Source organism: Anopheles arabiensis, chromosome 3 (assembly GCF_016920715.1).
Source record: "Anopheles arabiensis isolate DONGOLA chromosome 3, AaraD3, whole genome shotgun sequence".
In the NCBI taxonomy this organism is placed as follows: domain Eukaryota; kingdom Metazoa; phylum Arthropoda; class Insecta; order Diptera; family Culicidae; genus Anopheles; species Anopheles arabiensis.
In genome coordinates, this window is record NC_053518.1 from 18,177,356 (window position 1) to 18,201,839 (window position 24,484).

Here is a 24,484-nt window from a genome sequence, read left to right on the forward strand (position 1 = left end):
ATAGATTTTATAGCAGTTGAAGGAGGGCAGGGGATTTTACCCTAGAAAAAAAAAACAAGGATTGTCTATTTCCCAAAACCGATCCGATTGCTGCTGATGCTGATCGGGTGAACCTGTCCTTATTTGAAAGTCATTTCTCAGCACACGTCATACTGCGGACTCGGCCGAAACTGTAGGTCAACTGTGTACAGCGTAGAGTCGCCTGCACTCGAATCGATTCATTTCGTGTCCAACTGTGAAGGACATACACGCGATCACGGCCAGCTAGGGCTGTCTTCTTCCGCCCGATAGGCAAAGGATGGTTGGATCTACGCTTCGCACCGTTGTTTAATTACTGACGCCACCAGCCAAGATCTAGCACGGGGCTGTGAAATCTTTCAGCTCAGCTAGCAACAGCGCGATACGACGTGGCACAAAGCTCCATCGCACACAGCAGGCCTGTCAAAAGGTGCCAGAAGGGGAACCTTTACACAAGCCCGCAGCCTCCGAGAACGTTGTTTGTGCACGGTAGAGCGTAGACGCGGCCTCTGCCTTGCACTTAGCATACGTGGTTGTGGCCCCTATAAATATACATACAGCCAGTAAAGCTCGAGAAACGCAACAGACACAATCGAACAGGCAGAAAACAGACCAGCTTCACCACCGTCAACAGGGCCAAAACCGGTTCCATTCAATCCGGGAGGGGGCATTCTAATCGGTTCGGCTCGATTCGTTCGCGCGCGCGCACGCCTGTGTTCTCTGCGGATACCACAACCACCACCAACGATCGAATGCAGGAAACAACTTTCCTCTTGGACAGCACAGCCAGGGCAGGTTGTGTGTGCGTGCACTATTGCTGCCGCCACGCTTTTCGCTAGTTCCATTTTTGAGCTTCGGACTCGGCTAGCGCCACACGGATGGCGTGCGACAGCGGAACTTTAATTAGAGGCACGCTCTCGGGGTCTGCCGGGACTGTGTTGGCCTGCTCGGGTGGTGTTTGCTATCATCACCTACTGTATGATTGAGGTCCCAGTACGGGGGAGCAACCATTAATAGATCGGTGCAAATATGAGCTGGCAGATGCGGTGCGGATAAGAGATGGCAAGCGCTCTTTCATTAGACGCGAGATGTAATCTTAGAAACAAGTTTCCCCTACCAAAGGGGCTACTAAGGGAGTTTTGCATGCTGATCAACGGTAATGGAAGAGAGATTTGTAGACAAGCAGTACCGACAAGGACGGCGAGAAGTCGCAAGGTCGAGCACAAATCGCTACGTTAATGGCCCGTTTCAAACGTCTCCAAGTCTCCGAGCTGTAATATCTACAGTTGCGCTTTCTTACTGAGCTGTTTCTAAGTTTCAAAACGAATATCCCAATGTTCCAACCTCACAGCAACCGGTTGTAAACGCACGCAACGGCTGGTTCTGTGTGTCGGTGGCGTTAACTGGCAATTGCGAATGCCACAACCTCTCCGTGGCCGTTGGTTGGGGTCATCACCTCGGACGAGCTGTTTCGTGATGTGCAGTACGGTAAATGCATACCGCATTTACCGAAGCGCACTCAAACACATGCACACAGACAGATGCAATCTCCAAGCGCGTTCAAGAGCCCTTCAGGCAACGTTCTTGAAGAAGAGTGCACCGAGCAAAATAACTCGTTTCGTTGCGGTCAAACCGCGCTCATCGCGGCAGCTTTTGAGCCGATGTAGAACCAGCATCCAGCATGTCCGGTCACGTTTTCAACCCGTCACGGGTTGAGGTCAATGAAGCCAACCGGGGCAACAGGGGTTGGTTCAGGAAATTGAGTTCAGCTCATCGACTCATCGATAGGAAGTACGCGCAGACCTGGCGCACAAAGAGGTGTTCCTCCGATAAAAGCTTACCCCATATCCGTCCGGTTTCTCCAATTTCCCAAGTGTTGATGTCTTTGAGGTAAGCCGAACGACAGGCAATGTGATTGCTCCAAATTCTCCGACACGGGAAGGAAAGTGTGGACGGCAGCGATGTCGCATCGATCAGGGCGCGTTGCGTCACCGGCAACGCCATTTGGATGATTGATTTCCCTCGAACGAACATGGGCTCTGATAGTTGGGAGCTTCTCATTAGCTCTCTTTCTCCCGTGAAGCGACATGTTCCTGTATCGGAAGTGACGGCCGGTAGACTGTTTGTTTGAGAGATTTTTTAGAAGAGGGTTTGGCTTCGACCAGAATTATGAACATTACTGAGCACTGGCCGGGAAGTCGCGCGATCGTGATCGTGACGAGGTCGTTAAGAGTCGCGGTACGCGCTCGGGAAGAAGCGCGCACACCTTTCCCTTTACCTTAATTGGATTGAACCATGCAGGTCACTTACATCTCCCCCAGGAATATCCGACCAGAACATCTTCGTGTCTTCGTTGTTGCCGTTTTTTGCTTCCCGCAAGCGTTGGACGCCAAAGAAAGTTTCGCAAAGCTCTTCGTTCGTGCACGAAAAATAAAGCAAACGCGTCCATTAACCCGCTCCAAGCCGCCCTTTTTCGCTGGTTTTGCCCCTCTCTCTCTCTCTCCTCCTCCTCGCTCACCAAGTCCAAGCACAAAACGCGCAACTTTGCTTGGAAGGTAGATTAATCAGCATTATGCTGGAACCCTCCCCGGGCGTCCTCGTCTCGCAACAGGGGCACAGTGGGCAATCGAAAGCCATCGAAAGCCATCGAACTCAAGCGTCAGCTCGCACCGAACGATCACCAGCACCACCACCACCACCTACCGCCCAACCAGCGCACTAAAAGCATCTAGATAAAGATTAATAATAATGTGCGCGGCCCCTCCGAAGCGAAGCGCACGGAGCTGTGGCCCAGATTCAATGCCGCCGCGCAGATGCCGCACCGAGATGCGAGAGATCCCTTTTGGCAAGGTTTTGGGGTGGACACTACGGCACTTGGATCCTTGGATCGCGGCGATGGGGAGAGCGGTCACGACGTGAAGGCTCGCAACAAAAGCGCCATTGTTACGCCGGGCGGAGTACGCCCTGCCCCTAGCGCTGGCGCGGTTTTGGCGTCTCTGTTGCGTGCTGGGCTGTTGCTGCTGCTGCTGCTGCGCCTTTAAAGCTTTGCAGACGGGCGCGGCTGGGATGCTGGGAGGCCTCCTCCGACGTGCGCGCCAGTAATGATGGCCACACAGACACACACAGCGAAACGTGTGCGAAAGAGGGTAGTATGATAAAGCGAGAGGTAAAGCGAACGAGCAGATCCTGGCAGCACGATCACGCCTGCCCGGCAGCTATTTTCCCCCATCGTTTTTTTTGTCTTACTGCTCCCCGCTTTGGCGCTTCATTCGCCGTTGCAGGAGCACCAGCTTTTGCTTGCTGGCTGTGTCTTCTTTGCGTCTGCTGCTGGTGCCCGGAGTCTGGAGAGATGGGGCACAACGTGGAAGTTTAAGAGCACAAACCTCACCTCGGGTTCCGTATGTGCAAATCATGTTTAATCATAAAGATTATGTTTATTCTAACAAAGGTAGCGGAGAAGAACCTTTTCTCCTTGGGCCGGGGGAGCTCCAAAACGAAGAAAAAAAGATGCCACAGGTAAATTATAGGGTCGCGTGAGGCGCACACACACACACACAGCTCCACTCAAGATGGCGCAAAGAGCCTTGCGCTTGTGCGGTACTGCGCACATCCCTGGGATCATGGGAATCGTGGAGGAAGAAGAGCTGTTCTTTGTTTGGAGCCGTTTGGAGCTCAAGATCTCAGAGGATCAAGAGAAAGAGCATCTAATTCTATACTATCGGCTATGGAAATACGAGTTCGGGATGGATGGGACTGATTTTATGGAAATCTATTCCGACTTCAACCTCTTCCAGGCTCTAACGCCTGATGATTCTATGCTACAGAGTTCAAATAATTCGTGCTCCAACAACGTCTGGGCAGCCTAAATTATATAGCAGAGGTCACTGGAGCAGCTGTACGTCAAGATAAAAAAGCCCCTTCTGCATGCTAGATATTGCTTGGTAATGCGTACCAATCCGAATAGCGTTACATTGCCCACTCTCTTATCTATCGCGTCTCAAAACACGGCTCAAACTATTTTCCAATGGATAAGAAGTGTCCCATATCGTCCCACCGCCAAAAGGGCACTTTCGCTCGATCGCGTTTGGCCCTTCGCAGGCCCTGCACTAGTCACAAAGACGACGATTGTTATCGAAGTAGCGAAGGTAGCTAAGGCAGCCCAATAGCCCGAAACCCGCTAAAGCGAAAGGGGTGAGCCAAACAGAACGCCCAAGGTGTACACTGTTTGCACTGGGTATGTGGTGCTACGCGCACTACGAGCAACCGGCCCTGATAAGGGACGTCCCACGAGGCACGATCAAAGCGCATCGATTGTTTCCGATGCCGAGCCCCGGAGTTCGATAACGGAGCGTTAGTAAACAGACTGGGCGGCGAGGGTACCCAGGGCCCTTCGGGCGAGCGATCTTAACTTACTTTTTCCCTTCACGAACTCGGACTTTTTCTCCTCGTGATGGCGCATCTGCGTCTGGCGCTCCATTTGCTGGCGCTGGCGGTGCTGCCGGTACAGCTCGTAGTTGGCCCGGGCCGGTACGGGCAGCAGGGCTACAAGCAGCAGCACCACCACCAGCACGGCAACGGGACCGACCGGCCCGGTCAATCTCGTACTGTAGCTCCGCATCATCGGCATGATCGTGTCCACATTTCCCAGAGCGGGGAGACTAGAAGGAGTTTCTATGTTTTGGGCTGTGGAGATGCTTTACGCTCCACGTCCGATGTTTTGAGGATCTTTGTCACCGGTGGGACATAGCGCGTTTTGGGTAGTGTGGGAAGTTCCAACGTCCGGATAAGACCTTGGATTTTTGGAGATTCTGGATCTATTTGATACAGATATAGACACACACAGACAACACTGGTTCACTTCTTTTCAGTGACTCTTCTAATGCTTTTCAAGAGATTCTCCAGAGAACCTCGTATTCTGACACTTTGGCTTTTGCGTTCACGCAAAAAAAGATCACGAACCAACAGACACTTGGCCACTTTTCAACAGGCCCCCTCTTTTTCCTATTTACCACACAGCTTGTTAGCACTCTAAACAAACCCAATCACAGCCATACATTTGTCACACCAAACACACACAGAGGAACAGGCCTGGAACCCTTGCCTCCCCTTCTCAACGACACACTGGTGATCGCGCGCACTGATCCAAATATCTTTCGAATGCCGGGGAATATTGCGACGTTTTGTGAAACACAACACCGTCAGAGAACTACCGCAGAGCACAACACACAACACAACTACGCCACGCCACTTGACGCCGTGTTCCGCCAACTGTTCCCCCCGAAACACACGATATTGCACGCTGCCCCTTCAGCAAGAGCGGGGGAAGGTTTGAGCGCCAGAACGTGCTCGAGAGCCCTTTTCGTGTGTTCTATCGCACCACCACTTGCTCTCTCTCTCAAACACCGCAACCACTTGGGCACACTTGGGCACACTCGTGCCGGCTCCGGGAAGATGTACTGCCGCCCCCCAGATGCTGCCCCGGAACATCCGAGCAGGAAAACCGCACAAACCACACCACAACTTCCCTTCCACTAGGAAGTTGGAGCTATTTTTCGGCACCGAGGTTTCTGTTACGCAAAACCTCCCTTATTCGACCCAACAAAACGCACGAACTTCTTGAGCTCGATCACGGCCCACTTGCGCAGTTTGTTTTCACCACAGACACACTGTACTGCAACGAAGGGGTGGATTGGGAATAGTATTTCCTTTCTTTCCAACTCTTTGTATCCCTTTTTATCCTATCTCTTGTCACGCGGTTTGATGTGTGACCGAAAACAAAAACAGCACCCACACGACAACGGTCCGCGCCAGAAGGAACGACGCACAGCACAAATCCGACCACCTGCGCACTGCTTAGCATCCGAACTCGAAGTGAGAAGCGGTCGGGCAAGAATCCGACGCCGCCACAAGGCAGCAGCATACAAGTCGTCGTACAAGACGTTTTTGCTCCGTCGGTTTGTGCGTGTGTTTGTGAGTTCTCCTGGTCCCCGCTCAACTCGCCGCAAGACGGGAAGCAGAAAGCAAAAGGGAACGGTTTTGTTGACACAATCGGCCCCGAGACAAGCTTTCGAAGCTTCGGGAGAGCATAAGCCAACGCGTGTTATGTTGCCGTGAGCATAAGCTTGCAGCGCGCGTTTGGCGAGAGCTTTATCTCCACTCTTTCGCTCTTTTTGACAATAGACGCTTTGAAAAGGCACCATTTGTGTTCTTTTTTGACAAAAAAGTGACCAATAAACATACGAAATCAATGAAAATATTCATATGAAAGTAGAATTAATGTAGAAAATGGCAATTGCGCCATTGCTCAATCGATCACCTTTTGCGCTGAGAGTGAGAGCGAATGAGAGCACCACGCGAGAGCGAACCCTTCAGGTCGACCATTTTTGTTTTGTATCGGTGTGTGCGTGTGAGTGTGCGCGTTGCTTGATCGAGTTCGATCGAACTCACCCCCTAAGTTTGTGTATGTATGTGTGTGTGTGCACAGTTTGTGTTTTATTACACACTCGACAAGGCTTTAAAAATCCCATGCCTAACGGAGCTCTCTCCGGCTTGTGATCAGACGCCTTCAAGACGGGGGGTGAGGGGATGGAAGCATACCACACGCCATAAAATGCCACCAAAGAAAGGTATGCTCTGTGTGCGCTTGTGTTTGTGTTGATGTGCGTGAAACGTGATACGGGCTGGTACGTGGGGTAAAGAGCCCAACCGCGCAGTGCGCTCTTTCCAAGTGTTGGTTGCAAGGCTTTCGGTGAGCGTATCATTCGCTGTACCTCGCTGGCTTGACGCAAACGAGGGATCGTTGTTGTTTTTTTGCGCACTCTAAAGCCCCGATCGCGCTCCGGTTGCTGCAACACTAAGCACTATTTGGCAGAGGGCACGAGCGAAACGCGAAGAAGGCTACGGGCAAAAACAAATGCTGCTAGGTGCATAAAGCCCTGCTTTGCCGGCAATGTTTTTGGGATTGTAATTTTAAAAACAGCAAAATAATGCCCCCCCCCCAAAACCGTGTCCTCTCTCCAGCACCACTCTGCTGAGTCAGGTGACAACGAAGACGAAAACTCGCAGGGCCTGGTGTGTTGCGCAAAACACCACTACAAAATAAGGGCATTCCAATCTTTGTGCACGTTGTGTGTAAAGCACAAACAGAGGGTGGTGCGACGGGGGGGGGGGGGAGAGGGAGGGTGTGGGAGGCACAAACCGAAAACACAAATTCTCCACCATGTTGTACAAGTGTTCCGGAGCAGTTATTTGAAACGCAAAACACGGCCACCATGTTGTTGTGTTGTGTTTTACTTCGGCCGATGAGCGCCGGCCAGAACAAAACTGGCACAGCTTTGGAGAAAAAACATTCACACACGGGGTTGTTCGGTCGGTCTTGTTGTTGTTCTTGCTGGCAAAGAGAAAACACTCAACACACACGCCCAGTGTGCAAAAAAGGAATAAAAAAAAAACAACAAAATAATAAAATATTGTTCTCCGTCGAGTGGGGCAAGTGTGCCAGGTTTTACAAATAAAAACGTCCATTTTCCTCACTGCCATTGTTTACCCGTAACATTTAAAGACCTGAAATAAATGAAATTGTGAAATAATAAGGTGGAACCGTGCAGCCGATCGTAAACAGCATCGATCGTTTTGTCATGGTGATAAAGCAATGGGTGGAAGTGGTGGATGAAAAGGGTGAGAGAGAGAGTGGAGGGCAAAATGCCAAACTCTTAAAGCTTTCCAACCACACCAGCGGGATGAGTGAAACGGAGAGCATAACAGAGAAAAAAAAAATGGTAAAAATGCCATCACATTATGTTGCGCTCCAGAAAGATCTCGCCTAAAGCTCCCTTACCCTCTTGTACCAGTGTGTGTGTGTGTGCGTGTTTGGGAGAAGCTTTTTCGCGCTTGATCAAAGCTTTCAATCTGTTCAATCATGGGCGAACGTACCAATACAGCCTCAACAGCCGTCGTCTGTGTGTGAGGGTTTGCGCGTCTGTTTGCCAGTGGTGGATTATGCGAAGCAGTTGAGAAAACAAAAGGTATAAAAACATAAAGTCAACATACAACCACCACCACCACCACACATATACACTCGCATGCTGCGCACGGGGTGGCTCAGATTACGGGTGGCTGAGATGAACGCTTGCTTGCGGGAGGGCTTGCTTTGGACGCAGGCAAGCGGTCGCGGTCGTTTTCTTTCGCCTTCCAAACACCTTTCGAACGTGAAAGGAGTCCCCTCCATTCCCGGCCAGCAGGCTGGCTGCTGCGAAACAGGTAAATCCAAACCCCCTGGCTGCAGCCAAAGGGGAGATGCTGGGGAGCGAGAGGCGGTTGCATATCGGCTTGGAACAATCCGTCCCGTTTAAGCCGCCATCAGTCCGAGCACACGGGTCTTTCACTTCGGGGCGTGTGTTGCCTTTCAGTCGCTGGAGCAGCGTGCTGCGGGCCAGCTTAAAGGTGAAACGAAACCCTTTCCACCCCTTTTCATCTCCCTCACAACTCTTCCCCATCCCCTTCCGAAAGCGTCCCCCCGGGTTTGGGCATGGTTTTACACACACAAAAAACAACCGTCACGACCCTTACGGCGTTGCGACCCGTTCGGAATTGGAATGTGTGTGCCTTGTTGCCCCGTTGCTGACCCGTTGCTTTCGCTCTGGCGCTCACCGCTGACCGGTCGGCGGGCAAGATCGGTCGAATGCAAAGCTTTTGACAGCGCCTTACTAACCACTCCACTTACAAGGGGCTAAGGGGACGAACGCTAAGCCAACTGCGTCACTGCGCAGCGAGAAGATACGCGCGGCCGACCGGCGATCGAACTCAGTGCCCGATTAAATGGTGCGCCTTTTTGCCCCACACACACACTTTGGTGTAATTTCATTCGAATGGCAAATATTTGCGACACTGCCGCGTCCGGCGTACTTTATTAAAAACGTTAAAAACGTTCACACCGTTTGCTTTGGGCGAGATGCTTTATCGCTATCGGCCGGCAGCACCGACGCACCTGGGACGCAACTTCTCGGGGCTGCTATCGCGCACTTTGGCAAAAACGGTACGGAATTTGCTCTTCCGATATTTAAATACTGCCGGTCGCGCGATTGTCCCGAGCTCGCTAGACTTGCGGGGTTACACAAATATTGATTTTTGCGTTTTGCTGCTGCTGCTGCTGCTGCCTTTGCGGCATCAAAGGCAGGGGAGATGCATGGTGGGAAAGGAACGTTCGGCGTAAAGGCGGGCTGTTGATAAGCATTGTTTGGTTGTGCTTATGTTCGAGCGTGCTAAATGTATGATATAACAGTGGTGTTGCAGTTCTAGCGCACAAACAACCGGCTAGATTGTGTAATGGTCCGTAGCGATCACTGCCAGCTGCAGATTGGAAGAGGTAGAAGATATAATTCTTGGGTTTGTTCCGAGGGCAAGCTGAAGGCAGATTAGATGCAGAATTTAAGCAAACTCGGCGATAGGGAATGGGTTCAGGATGTTTTTATTAGGATTATATAGTTAAAAGTGATATTTGTTCAAGACACCAGAGTGTGGTGCGGCTAGGTGGCGGTCAAAATGGTGTTAGGTTCCGAGTTAGAATCGTTCAAATATTTTTGAATAGAAAAAAATGTGGAGACATTCAATCAGACGTGGCTGGATAAAAAAATAATAAATGATAATTCTTGATAGAACCTCTAAAACTAACTTGGTATATCGAATCTTTTGAAAAAGTGAAATATTATATTTATGACACATGACATTTTTGTGGTTCGTTTAAGTCATTGATGCTTGGAAAATGTTTGTCATCCATGATATCCATGGTCAAAACGACGTCTGAACACGCCTTTCAAACCTATTCCTTCATCTTTGACTGCCATTTCTGCATAATGCATGGATGCATGGTGCGCACTTAAGACGGTACGTGTTGCATGCTTGTGAAGTTACTCTAACAGCAACTATAAAACAGTCTACAGGACGATAGGCACCACTGCAGACTGTAAGATCTTCGCAATTTTTGGTCCATCTACTCGAGTCAAGATGTATTGCATAGTGTTTCACCTGGCCTTAAGACTAGATTTCATCGTCAAAAACATATAGCACTCAGACCTCCAAATAGCTCTACTCTTGAATTTTTATTTAACTCCGACAGGTTTTGTTCAGGGTAGATATCTTTTACAATTAATGGACGGAAATTCTTCAGGAAACTTCGATTTTTTTACAATTTTTATACAAATTAAGGTCCTTAAGATTTCCTAACAATTCGGAAAGAACCCGAATATTTTCTGAAATATTGTCCATTTAAATGAACAAAACTCTTTTAACTCGACACAATTATAATATGCTTTATCAAGAAGACATTGGATATATGACCAAAAATGCCTATCTCACATCGTAATCACATCATCAGCATCTTCGTCCAACTGCGCATTACCAAGCGTGTCCTTGCCGGCTTGGTGTTGTCTTTGCCATTAAATTGTACAACAACAAAAAAAAAAAAACAAGTTTTCCCAACAAGTGCGGCTCGATTTCAGCTGATAATTAAAATTCTTCCGTGTACCGCGCAACATGCGCGGTATGCCGCAGGTTTTAAGAGGCGACACAAACAGCTAAACTTCGAAAAAGCCTCCCAACCCGGTCAGGTATGCAAAACGAGAACCGGGCTCGTTTGAACACGAGCAGAAGAAACGTTTACAACCTTGACGGCATCGCGCTGAGATTAAAGGCTCTTAAGGGCTGGCGAGGACCTGAGACCCAGAGAGAAACATAGAGAGGGAGAGAAACAGAGTCGAACGCAGTAAAGTGGTTTGCAAAGTCGTTAAAAAACACAAGCCCAGCACCGAACTGCTGGAAACCGTTTGGAATTCAAAGTGCCGAAATCCGTACAGTCGTGGATCCCAAAGCTGTTTTTTTTTGCGCTCGCACCACAATGCTGGTGTTGAAACCTTACACCAATTTATTAATTTGACGACGGCAATAAAGTATCGAAATTAATATTTTCACCCTTGGCGCTTATCTATTTTCGAATGCTTCGGAACCGAAAGGCCGCTGCCCAAACCGTACCATTTGTCCTTCTTGCTGCCTCCTCGCTGAGATTCGGTTTGGCAATTAGAAGCAAACAGGGGAGGGAAAAAACAAGCCATGCTGTTTGTTATCGGTCGCGTCCCGTCGCCAAGGTGCCGAGTTTGAAAGGAGACCGACTAAAGACAGAGCCTGGTAAAGCAATAACTCACCACACTCTATACGGTGCGGTGTGCGGCGCGCGATAGGATTCGATCGAAGATATAGAATTGCATCTAATTTGCACGGTTTGACCGTTCCGCTTCGTTTTAAGGTTTTTTTTTTTTTGTGGGAGCCTTTACCACCATGTAGAACGTGTTATTTAATCACCTGTCCGCGTGGTGGTGATCGTTTCTCAATTGTCCATCCGAAGAGGCCCAGCTCCACGAACAGGTTGCTCGAAACGATGGGAACGAAGGACCCCGAAAAGCTTGAACGGTGGTCCACTAAGCCTCTCAGAAAGTGGGGGAAAGCCAAACGGACCTCAGCAAAAAGCCACCAGCACGGGTCAACGCTTTGAATATGCAAACCGCGAAACGGAGACGAGCAGTTTTGTTGTGCAAAACGATATTGCCAATCTAGAGGAGCTGTGTGGAGGCGACTTCTTTCGTTGTTTTGCTGCCTTTTTTTGCTCGGGTTCGCTCCAGCTCCTTTCCTTTATTGGAGCCCAATAAAGGTTGGTCCTGGGTTGTATTTTCACGAAGCTTCTTCAGCGCCGAAAGCATAGCGAACACAAATAAACCACACAAATCATGATCGGGAGGCTCTTCTTCTTTCTTGTGCTGGATATAAAAGGCCAGTTGTTGTTGGGGGGAAGGGAAGCGTGGTTTTTGGAAGGAATTTTTCGTTGGAACTCTTTCCCCACCCAAAATGGAATTAATTAGTCGCGGGCGAATGGGAAAAGAAATCTTCCTCCACCAATGGTGGTGCTCCTCTCCGTACACGAAGGACAGACAAAATGAGCTTCGCTATCCGCGTGTCGCGATCGTAAAAGTTCCGACCGGGTTGCATCGGTGTCCAGGTGAGCGGTGGAGCGCTTTATCAGCGTTTGAGTGATTAGCTAAGGCTAATGGTAATTTATGGAAAGCAGCAATAAAGGTTCGTTGTTGCGAAGCTCGTACGGTGGCTTGTGTTTATGACGCATTTCAGGGTGGTTGTAATTAATCTGAAGAATCCATTTTCTAGATGATTGTATTCACGAATGTGGCCACCTGAAAACGTTCTGCATAATCCCTGTCACATAACGAACCGTCTGAAACATCGATCACACACACTATAAAGGTATAAGAGCTCCAGTAAACCTTGAAGGTTTATTGCTTAGATTGCTTGACAAAGTAGTACAATTTTCAAGTCCTCCACGGCCGTTGTATGCACTCGTCATACGGTCAACTGTAACAACGCCCTGAGTTGTCAACCTCACCCGGGTACTCAGCTAAAGCAAAAGGGAGGGAGACCTGAATGACCCCACAGAAATGTGCCGATTGGGGCAGGCAAAAAAGCCCCTTCCCAGAGCTTTCGCACACTGGAGTTTGCCTTTTATTTGCTCACGCTGTCGGAACAAATTAGTCGCAACCGATCAGATACGCACGAAACGAAGCTGCGGTCGCACTAAAGTCAGACCATCCAATCCGAGATCGACTCGGAGATCGCCCGGGAGATGTAAACCAGGGTCTTAGTTTTTGGGGAGGGAAATGCGGTTTTTCAGGTTTGAGTGTATTCGGGTGGAAACAACACCGACGTGTCTCTGCCAGCTCATTCGGGCCTAAAATCTACCGACCCGATATGGCGACTAATTCGTTTGGAGCCTTTCAAAACACACACACACACACGCACGTACGCTCGAAAAAAGGCTCATATTACACGCCTGTCAGTGGGAATCATTTCTCGCGTGGCCGAATAGTGCTGCGGGCGGTGGACTTGATAGCGGACCGGAGCGCTATGGATTTTAATCATCCCCATTTTGGAGAAAACGGTCTAGCAAGCAGCCGGGAGAGAGGTGTTGGTGGGTGAAAGAAGTGAAACATTTTAATTTCTACCACCCATCCCGCAGCTCCCGCATTCTAGAAAGCGACCGTGTTGGCTAGAAGTTTCACCTGCCCATTGCTTATATTGTTGGAGAGTCATTTGATGATGATCGTTTATATTTTTCGCTGTCGCCGAAAAAAGCGCCGAGAACGAAACGAACCGTCCGGTGATAAAGCGAAACGGCGAAAAAAGGCCAGCTTATGGTAATGAGGCAGTCAGCATCTCACGTTTCAACTGTTCGATCGTTCGCTGGGGCCCTCTTGGATAGTCGAATTGAGCATAAGAATTCCCGCCCGAAGATTGGCGAGTGGATTTTTGAGCTCAAATCTAAATAAGAAGGCAACGAACGGAGGTTGAGGCGGCTTGTTATTTACATTTATCAGTGGCATTTCGTTACAGATGAAGACAATTTGAGTTGTTTTGGTGGTTTTTAGTAATGAAGTTGTGTAGTTTGAGGGTTAGAAATTTCAGAAATTTTAGGATGTCTATATCTAATCTATATCTAGAATTTTTGGGATTTCTGAATGTTTGGCAGATATAGCGTTGCTACGAATGTTGCTTTTCTTCAAATCATTCTTGGAGCTGCTGGACATCTTGGACAAGGATATACGCAAACTCAATTTTTTTGGTACTGACACATATATCCTTCGAGACATGCGTTGTGGCCGTAAACTTACATCCAATGTCTTGTAGGCTTCGTTTTTGCAGCTCGTGACTGTTAGAGTTTTGTCCCGAAGGAGGATCATTGATTTGAATGCACTTGGATAGTTAATGCATGCTTTTTTATGTCTCTAGATTTTCTTCTCGTGTAAGGTGTAATGCCTGTAAGCAATAGCTGGCATTTTTACAATAGCTGCAATGTTTAAATCTTCGTTTGCAATTTTCTCATAGTGGTCAATGTTGTCAATTTCAATCAATGTTAGTTTATAATCATACTTTTCGCTTCATTACATGTCTTAACAGGACAAATGTTATAAAATTTTCTGCCTGAAAAAGCTCACCAATCCTGGAATCCAATCAAAATCGAATAACTGTTTTCTTTCTCGCCTTTCAAGACCGTCTAACGGAAAGTGCATTCACAACATGAGCTCACCTGTGAAAGAAAGGAAAGAGTACAAACAAAAATAGGATAAGTCACTTGTTTAAACTGTAACACGTCAAATTGGGATCTCAATCAACAGCTCTCTCTCTTCCCCTTAAAACAATGCCAAGTCTCCAATTGAAAGTGCAAATACTTCTCCCATTCCGCTCATCTTGAAACACTTTCGAGGCGTACACCAGCGAATGCCACTTTGTTTCCAAACCCGTCGAAATCACGATAAAGTGTTTGCGGGAACAAGGTAATGACTTAATCGGCCGCTCAAGCACCGTCATGCGTTTGACAGCTTGCAAGCTGTATGATTTGGCCATGATTGGTAACATCATTTCACCCAACCGTTCAGTGCAGATGGCTTTCGGGAGCTTCGAGACGAGTGCGCTGCGCGTTTCAGCCCAACCGATGGAACGATGGTTCGGGGTGGGGTAGTGAAAAGTGGTTCGCACATGTACCGAATCGGTTTTATTGTGCTGGGTAAGTGCGGCGAGGGAATTTACGGTGCAAAAACATTCATCCCAACAACCTGTTGCTGCGGGCTGACAGGTGACTTTTGTGAAGGTACCGAAAAGAAACACGCCCATAGCGTGCCGGTAAGGCAGGGCTGAGATTGAATCATAAAAGATGCAAATTTTACACATAAACACTCGCTTTATCGCCAAGAATGCCGGGCTAAGGGCGAAGGACCGATCGTCATCCCGAACAATAAACACACCCGTAAAGGTTTATCGTTTTATTGCAACGCATGCCAGTGGCGGGTAATGCAGTGATTGCACTACCCCTTAGAAAACAGCAGTCGCACAGTATATTCCTGCAACTGCAACGAGGTATCAATTAGCCATACTTTCGAGCAGATTGCAGTGGGGTTTGGTTTTGCTTGGTAAGCGCATCGGCTGCAATCTAGACGTCTGCCAGAAAGCGAAACAAAACCAACAAAACAGTGGAGGAATTATTTCTAGAAAAGCGAACAGGTTACAGGTGAAAAGGGTCCGTTGTTTTGCACCGTAAAGTGGTAATTCAATCGAGATATAAAACAAAACAGTCTTACGTTTTTTAGGCCCGAAGGTAAGGGAAAGACAGACGGCATGACAAGTCTGGGTGTTGTGTCAAGGGGATAGACGCGACCACCGACGCCATCGCCGGATATTATGAAATGTGTCGTATCAGCAGTATATGCTTGCAGTTGTGCTTTTTTGTGTCCTCCTCGATGTTCTAAGGTCTTAGGCGAAACACAAATGATCAGATTTACAACATCGCTTTGTAGCAATTTATGCTCGGCCAATCCAATTGGAAAAAAACCACCAAAGCGTCATACTGCATTTAAACGCCACATTTGCACCAGCACGGGAAAGGGTGCATAAACCTAACGGAAACGCGGTAACACAACGCGCTCTAGAATTAAGGTCGCGGGGTGCGCGGGTAATGTTGTGACATGGTCGGCAATTTGCCGGTACGGTACCACTCCATTTTGCGGCAAAATTGTTACTTCCCTCCCCCCTCTCCGGTTTGGACTTCCAAGTTTCCAACTGGGTGGGAGGAAAATTGTTGTAATGCACGGGGGGGGGCAATTATGTGCGGGACGTGCGGCGGCAAGACAAGGCAGGTGGCAGTGTCAGTGTCCGCAGCATACAGGTGTAAACGGTAAGGAATCGCACGGAACGCTGGGAATGTGTCAGCGAGAGCATGTTTTAATCAATTTTTGCACACGCGCGACAAATGGTGGGACATTTGATTCGTTCGTTTGGCCGGTGGGGTGGACAATGATAGTGTTGGTTGAAAATTGTTGGTTTCTGGTAGGGAATTGAACTTATAACGCGTATGAGCAATGCATTTTATATGAATCTTAGCCGTCTTTTGAGGGAATTGAGCAAAAAGTACGTTACAAGTTGAATATTTAAAAACAGGCTCGACTGTTTCTTAATCTACTCATGAATGCGTTGAAGTAACAAGGAATACAACGTATCTAGCATTGTAAAGGTAAAGGATATCGGACTAGAAACAACATTGGACTATTCATCTGATAAGACTAGTAATGTTTAAATTTCAACTAACAAGAAATTAACTGTAATATACGAAGCAAAGACCGATTAAAGTGATACACAGACACATCGTAAACGCAGTTTAATTGTTGGGTAGCCATAAAGGAGTATATGATCGTACACAACAAAATTGAAACATAAAAATAAACTACAAATATTTTAAAGAAAGAAAATAACAATAAACAGACACATAATAAAGATTATCAAATTAGTGAAAATGGTCAATAAATTAAAATATAAAAGAAGCAATAAAATAAATAAATTAATAAATTAATAAATAAAATCAATAAAAAAGATAAAAAGTTCCAAAAAATAAATGAAATAGTTATGTTAAAGTTCACCTAACATACAAATTGGAAAATTCTTTTCAATCATTTAAGAAAACATTTACAAAAAGATAAGTCATGGAAGAAACCAATGACATTTTCACATTTTCTTAGAACAAAGAAAACAATAAAATAAAATAAAAGCAATCTTTGAGATCTGCGTGTTACTTTGTTAATGATATTTTTTCCTTCTCATCTGTCAAACGGTATAAATTCCAAGTTTCTTAACATCCATTTGAGCTCATCAGAACCCTTAAAGGGCTCATGAATACGCATCCCAAAAAACCACTGGACACAGCTTTAACCGCTCCTAATAAACGCAATGATGCTTCATTAGTGCCCTCCCGCGCGAGGGCCCAGCCCCCGGAGGTATAAAACTCGCACGCATCAAATATTTCTCCAGTGTCATAACGTTGATTGCGTTTAATATCGTAGAATCAATCTTCACTTTCCACGATTCCACAAATCCCGACCATCCAAATTCTGATTAAAACGTCCCGTCCGCTCGGGCCCGCTTCGGTGAAGGGTGATCCTTACCAACAGAACGGGATGAAACGGGGTGGAAAACGTCTTACAATCTCATCACGCGCCACTCATATACATATTCTAGGGTCTCGTTTCTTAAATACCAGTTCGACCCCTGCACACCTAGGAGGGCGAAATTTCCACCAAACCAGTTTCCAGCTTCTTCGGTTCTTCCCACCACCTACGGGGTTCCTAGGGAAAGGTAACGCTAAACTCTTCCCTCAATCTGTGATGCCGGGCATTTCACCTGGCAGCGTGCCAGCGCGCCCACAGCGTATTTCGAAAATAAATTAAAAGCATTTAATTATGAAACGAAAACAAAACGATCGGGGCCCCCGCGAGATACGAGATACGATCATCGATCGGCCAAGAAAACCGGGGAAAGAGACGAGGGAAGAGGCCCAAGCATTCGGTCCGAAGCTATTCGCTCTCCGGAATTCGAACCAGTTAATTTATCGTTCATGATTTCTCTATTTTCAAGCTGAATAAAGGTTTTGTTCGAATGGGGTTTTTTCCCTATCTTTCTTGGGCTCTCTTTTCTCCCCTCGCGCAGAGCCTGCCTGCATGTTGGACTTGGTATTGTATCGAGCGCAGCATCCATTACGGCGCAATAGCGTCGTGTCTTTGTACAGGGAAGGAATCTCGTGCCTCCCAACAGGAACCGGGAGAGGTATGTAGCGTCGAACCGCGGGAACAAACAGAACGGTCGTAAGCCTTGGTGGTGTAAGCTATCCCGAGCGCACTCCGACCGACTGGTCCGTCGCTAAATAGTCCACCGAGACGCTTGAGGATGGCTGCAAAGCACACGCCGAAAATGGGTACAAATATTGAAGCTGGTTCAATATTTGCCCGCACTGCCCGATTAATGGGCGACATCGGGTAGGACTTGCGACTGGACCGTTTGGCGTATGCTAGCGCTCGCACAAGGCTGGCGCCCTTGCACTGCGCGGAATGTCGGCGTTATTGATAGGGATAATATTATGTTTTACTTAAACTATGACCACACAAACGCACACACTCACACACACGCGCGAGCAGAAGGAAGGTCGATGTCTATTCCTCGCTTTGAAGTGTTGCCGGAGAAGATTGCTATATTGCATCGAACGAAAAACAATTTTTCAAACACAACAATAAAACCCGATCGCAAGAAAGAAAGCTCGATCGAGTGATTAATGAACAATTTGTTTTCTCACAAGATCGACTCCAGTGTGCCGTTGCCAGTGTGGCGTGTGGCGATGGTTAGCTATCGTCTTTTAATTTCTCTGTGAAGTGGCAAAAGTACGATTTGTTGGTTTTCCCTGTATTCACGCCGGACGAGCGAATACCGATAAAGGGCTTGGCTAAAAGGTTAGACAAAAAAACAAGGCGCGCTAACTAGCCACCATTACTCTGCCCTGCATCGTTAATGGTTATAAATTCACTCAATCATGCACCGTATGCGTATGCCACACCTAGAGGTTTGGGAAGAGGTGGCCGTGGTTGAAAAGTGGTTACAAGGCAAATAAAATGTGCATAAAATCGTTAACCACATTGTGAAGCTCATTAAGTTTGCTGTGTGCTGTTGTTGGTATTAAACCGTTTGTGACCTTGATAGCTAATCAAGCTTGCTTATGCTCTTGCAGCTATGTTTGAAACCATCTGCTTCTTATCTTAGAAGGCCCTACCCCCACCTTCAATTACACTCCAAATGAGCGACCATTTAATTTCCCAACCGAAAGCGATCGAGCGAACAAGCGCTGGGTGAGTTGTTTCGGACAGCGTTTTCACGCTTTTCATAAATTTTAAGCCTTCCAGCTCGATTTGCTCGATCAAACCCATTTTCCAAACAGGAATGTTCTTTTTCAATCGATCACATTAAAACTTTCCACGGGGTCGTAACATCTGTGTTTTTTTTTGCGTACCGTTCGTGGATTGGATTGGGAAAAGAAGGAGATCCCAGCAACGGAGCAACCTTGAGAGGAGAAAAATCGATTAATCACTCCCATTTCTTTCCACCGACACAACCCGAAAGGTTAGACCTGTAGAACCGTTTTAACCCACGCCCCGGTAAGGTGCCAGAAGGTGCCACGATGGCTCGAGGAAACATTTTTCCCCACATCGATTCCCCACGCGGCAACTGCATCGAATGTGGTGTTATTGATCGTTGTAAATCTGACCGCGGGTCAGGGCGCGTTTCGCTGCCAATTCGACCCCGATCGGACGGACGGTTGTGAGAGAGTTTTCACTGTAGGTGAGGGACCTTTTTTTTGAGGTTTATAAGGCAAAAAGGTAATAGAATAAAACGAAAGGGGAATAAAAAAAGGAGGCTCATCTTGGCGCTTTCTAGGTAGAAGTGGATGGGCTAGACGATTTGTGCTATAAAGGTTCTAAGGCTAGAGCCTTCAGTTTAAAAGAAACGATAGGGATGAAGCTGGAACAAAACAAGGCAGAGGAGTGAAATCAAAGGACTTTCAGGGTTCACCTCAATCTCAAACCCTATCTGCCATCAGGTGTGCGTGTCTGTGTGTGATGGTCTAGGTTTGAAGGTCTCTTTCTGTCCGTTTCTCGCTCTCTCTTGCTCCTCCGATAGCCCAACAACATTGACGCTCGATCGTCCTCTGCATACGGCAAAGCCCTCTTCTTCCCCCAAAAAAGAAGGCATTTATTATTAAGTGGAAAGCTAAAAGCACACAATGCGTGCTTATCAAACATCTCCTTGGCACGATGGCAGGCTCTTCTCCTCCTCCTCCCCGCTCAAGCAAAACCCGAATCGTTCCCACCAGGCCAAATCGTGTCTATCACCCGGTCAATCTTTGCTGACTCGTCAGAATTGCCCAGCAAACGAAGGTTTGCTTCCCGGCGTGAGTAGTATGAGGGCGGCATCGCTCAGCCCGGGCGAGTGAGAGGCATTTTTCATCTCGACGATCTTCATCGTCGTACATTTGACAGGTTCGTGTGTGAGCGCGCGCGCACCTAGAAGGAGGGCCCATCAAACCGTCAGCCGGATCGATAATGAAATCGGTCTTACGGTTTGGGAAGATTCAGCCCAGCAAAGCATTGCTGGCTGAAACTGTCTGGCCTGCCAAATGCTAATGATGGCGGAATGTGTTCATTTCGTTCGAGTAGATGAGGAAGGATTGCTACAGTGATTGCTATACGAAACAACAACGCAACTTCAATCAGCGGCAAGAATGTTGATATCGCAAATAAGTTTGAAAATGTGCCTTGAAGTCTCCACTTGAACGTCCTCTCGAATCAATCCGACGGATATCAGGGACACGGTAATCAGTTTTCTGTCGTCACTAATCCTGCAGGAGATCATCGCAACACGACGAGATCAAGTCAAACCTCAATCAAGCTCTTGAAATCGTTCACATCCTTCTGCCTCGCTATTACGTAGACGCAAAAGGAAGTCTACGTCGCTTGTTTTTTGGCCTGAATAAAAGGAATTTCTCTATTGAAAATTGTCGAAAAGCTTTAATTTCTTCCTCTTCAGAATCCCTCAAGAATAAGGATCATTTCTCCATTCAACAGCCTTTGTCCTTATGTGTATTGTGTGCGCAGTTTTTTTTTGTTCTGCTGCCTGCTGCGCAACAGCACCTGATCCTTGTTTGGTCCTTTTTCCGTCCTGATTATTTGTACCTGCGATGTGTTTTTTTTTACTCCGGATAGCATCATATTTGCTCTTGTTAGCTCAGTTATTCCCTGGCTTGACTCTAACCTCTCCTCTTCTTACTCTCCAATAAGCGAGAAAGAATCGTTTTAATCGTCTGATATTCTGCAACATCATCTTAATCTTGCTGAACGATCGCTTCTCATCGCTAGAATCATATTTGAATATCGCGCGGCATATGATCAAAACGGCGGGCCGTATATCATTTCTCAAATAAATATTGACCCTTCACGAATGACTCGTAGCGCACCCGTCTCTCCCTCTCGGATTGGCCCCAAAAATCCCCCTCCCCAAAAGATCATGATCATGTAAGGTTAGAAAATTGGAAAAGCTGTTACGCTTCATATTTCGCGCCTATTGTTGAGCAATCCAGCGCTGGATCGATGCGTTGGGGGATGTTTGGAGTGCGGCAAGTCGTTAACGCCGCATCCACCGTGGTGTCGTGTGCGTTGCTCTCTGGTGCGATTATCTAAACGGCCGATCGGTACAACATATCACCCATCGAATCGGTAAACGGATAACAAAACATCCCAAAACGGTGCGGCCCGCACCGTCTCCCCGTTGGGCTGAAGTGCAAAAGCCATTAGCGGGGGATAATTATGAAAAAATCATTTATTATACTTACTCCTTCCACCGTGCTGCTGTCTCTGTCGCACTTTCAGGTGTTCCTATGCCTAACTGTGTTTGTCTTTAACCTCCCCGCGAAAAAAGGACGTTTGTTAAAAATGTTACAAATGATTGCGAACGCTCTTCCTCCATCGCGAGGGCTGACGTTGATGAAGTGCAGACGAGTTGAAAGAGTGCCAGCAGCGGATTTTGGCATGATCGTGCCGCTACGCAGCCTTTTCTGGTGCTGCAGACCTTCGGAGCCTGCAGCTTCCCTGTCAATCACGAAAACAGGTTCCGGCCGGTACAAAGCGATCGACGAACGGCATACACACACAGAGAATCCATCGTCTTCTCAGCCGTCTTCTATGGCGACGATGAAGACGCCAGCAGGATTTTAATTCTAGCGATTGTTTTGGGTAAATATTAGCCTGTGTCTTTGTGATGGTGGGGGGGGGGTTGTGCCAATGTCAATAGCAGCAGTGGAATACGATGATATGGCAAACAAAGAGAAGCGAGCAAATGGCGCACACTGATTGCAGTATAAAACATTGAACGCTTCTAGTCGGTGGTTCTGGAGGGATTGGCTTTCGCTTGGAACTTTCTTGGAAAGGCGCGACGATTCAGTGAGCTTTGTGTCAACATGGCTTTTAATATTTCCTTACCAGGAGGGGGGTTTGGGTTTTGTTTTCTAATAGAAGGCAATGAACTGGACACTGTGTCTTATGTTCATTGTTTTACTGGGAAGAAGAATGCTTCCTAGAAGTGTCCCCCTATCGACGATATTGCTTTTGTGTAATGAAAAAGCACTCCCCGATATCGCTCGAAGTCTCAGAAACCCCCTGATTGGAGGTCAACCACCCCTTATCTAAGCACTTTTGGTAAGGTCACACCGAGAGCTCTAGTTCAACAAACGAATCGTGCCGATGGCGAGTCCATTTTTTACTCGCCAGAATTTGCCTATCATCTCACGGCGGATCTTACCGAAACGATTACTCGTGATGATTCCAGTCACGTCCGATTGGGCGCACAAAAGCCGACACAAAACACTGGCAACATCGTTCGCGCCCGGTGGTAAGTACTGCACCGTGTAATAGTGGTTTTATGGTTCGTGACATAAATCATGTTAGGGAATTTTGGTGATGGTGGCGGTGGTGGGGTGGAAGAAGAAAGCCCGATTTTATCGACCAGCCAAAAGGTAATTGCTCCACCGTAATCGAGCGGCGATGCTCTCTCCAATTTCAAACCCAACCTCGTCGTCTCGTCGCGTTTACCATACCGATCGTACCAAGCAAGCTGCTCTCAACCCCCTCTTCCAACGTCAGTCGTGATCATGATCGCCTGCCCGGTTCGGCGAAGGTCAGCTCTGCGGGCTGTGCAAGGCTCTAAACTGAGCGTCGTTTGCCTGCCCAGCGTGAGGGCCGTGCTTGGGACGCTTGCTTGGGTCGGTTACCTTGAGACTACTACCAGGCTGTAATACGTTTCCCATTAGCAATGGTTGTCAAAAATTTTAACGCCAGCAGTCGGTCAAAGATGCCGCGCGCGCCCGCTTGTTGAAGTGTTGCTCAAGGGGGCATGTGTTATTCTAGGTCGTATGAGTTTTGCTCCTTTTTTTCTGTGTTACTGCTGGTTGCTGGTGCTTGTTGAGATTCCTCTCTGAAGAGGGTGTCATGTAAGCAACACCTTTCAGAAGCTTTGCCAAGGGTTTTGTAGCGAAACCCGAAAACCGACCCACGCCATCATGCTGCGCTGTGCCCGTTTTCTCTCTTGGCAAACGATTAGAAGTGCAAAGTGAAAATGGCATCTGTAAGGCAAAGAAAACTTTACCTTACACAAACATGTTCCTGCCGGAATTTTGACACCTTTAACAAAAAGCGGTTACTCGCTTGCAAGCGCATTGAAATCACCTGAAAGTAATTTTATTCCTCTGACGCCATTCTTTCGCCTCACTCGGCGGGAATCGTTTGCGATCGATTCTAGAGAAGCAAAACGACGTTTAAGCGACAGCAACAACAGCTCAGTGTCCACTTCCCCCCCCCCCCCCCTCAACTCTATCCCTCTAATCGATTTGATGAGATGCTGAAAACTGATTTATAGCCCCGAAACTTGCCGAAACGCTTACCGACGGCGAGACGTGATGGATGGTGGAATGGATGCCCTCTCCACACAACCGGAATGGATGGCAGAGGTTGTTGTTGTGTGTTTCGCTTGTACGAATCGCGAAGGGATTTTAAATATCATGACTAATCAATATTTATTACGGATGCGGCAGCAGACAGGTGGAAAGACAACTCTGCCGCGGACGGCGTTGGTGGTGTTGGTGGTGATTTGAATGTTGCCAAACCGGGAGGGAAAGGTTTCATCTCACCCAACAAAAAAAAAAAAAAAAGGCGCTGAACTTTGGCGGCTCATAAAACATTACGATCGGACGTTTTTGATAACAGGTTCTGATTGAAGCTACAAAAAAAATAAAACAAAAAGCCTGCTGAAAGAAGAAAGATGAGAGAAAAATGCTGATCCTTCGCTAAAGTGGGGAAGATCAACTTTCACAAGATGGCGCTCAGGTGCGTTCTTTGTAGCTTTGTTTCTAGCTCGGAATAAAAAAACAAAGATATCCAATGTTATAAGCAAACATTAAACGCGTTATACTGTTTTGTTTCTTTCGCTTCTAAATAAAAAAGATAAACAAAAAAAACAAATTGCGAACCTTTTTGCTGTGAATAATGTGATCTCGCCAAAGCCTCACAGGTCGGTGTTGTTTGCCCCACAGCAGCCACAGGGACTGACCAGAAGATTATCATCAATCATCCCGCACAACGGCGACGATGAGGATCCGTCCTATTCCTCTCCATAAATTGTTATTAAAGCAAGGCAACACACACACACATACTTCCAAGCCAGCACGAGCTGAGCATGCTCGGGTGAACAAAAACGGGTAATCGCCAACTAACACCAACCGGGCGATAGTGTATGCAGATCGTGTCGGTGCTGGGACGACGGGACAGCATGCAGCCTTTCCGTTTGAACGTACCCCTCAACGGCCACAACGAACGACCGAAAGCCCGCCAGTGCTTTATGCTTCTTAGAAGGGTGAGAAAGAGCACGAGCAGTGCTGGAGGTAAGATGCGAAAGTTGCAACATATAATTTTAATTCCCCTTTCCTTTCCAGCATCTTCTC

At 47.5% G+C, this 24,484-nt stretch overlaps 1 protein-coding gene across 2 annotated transcripts in view; it reads right to left on the reverse strand.

Moving 5' to 3' along the window:
- Positions 1 to 24,484, reverse strand: part of LOC120900188 (epidermal growth factor receptor) — a 94,927-nt gene that overhangs the window by 28,975 nt on the left and 41,468 nt on the right. Inside the window, exon 1 of one of the 2 annotated variants that reach the window (XM_040306854.1) lies at positions 4,432 to 5,893. The exons of the other annotated variant lie outside the window; for it this stretch is intronic. Within the exon in view, the coding sequence (XP_040162788.1) occupies positions 4,432 to 4,645 (214 nt within the window). The 5' untranslated portion in view covers positions 4,646 to 5,893. Of the gene's footprint in view, positions 1 to 4,431; positions 5,894 to 24,484 lie in introns of those variants that run through there. 2 annotated transcript variants of the gene reach the window in all.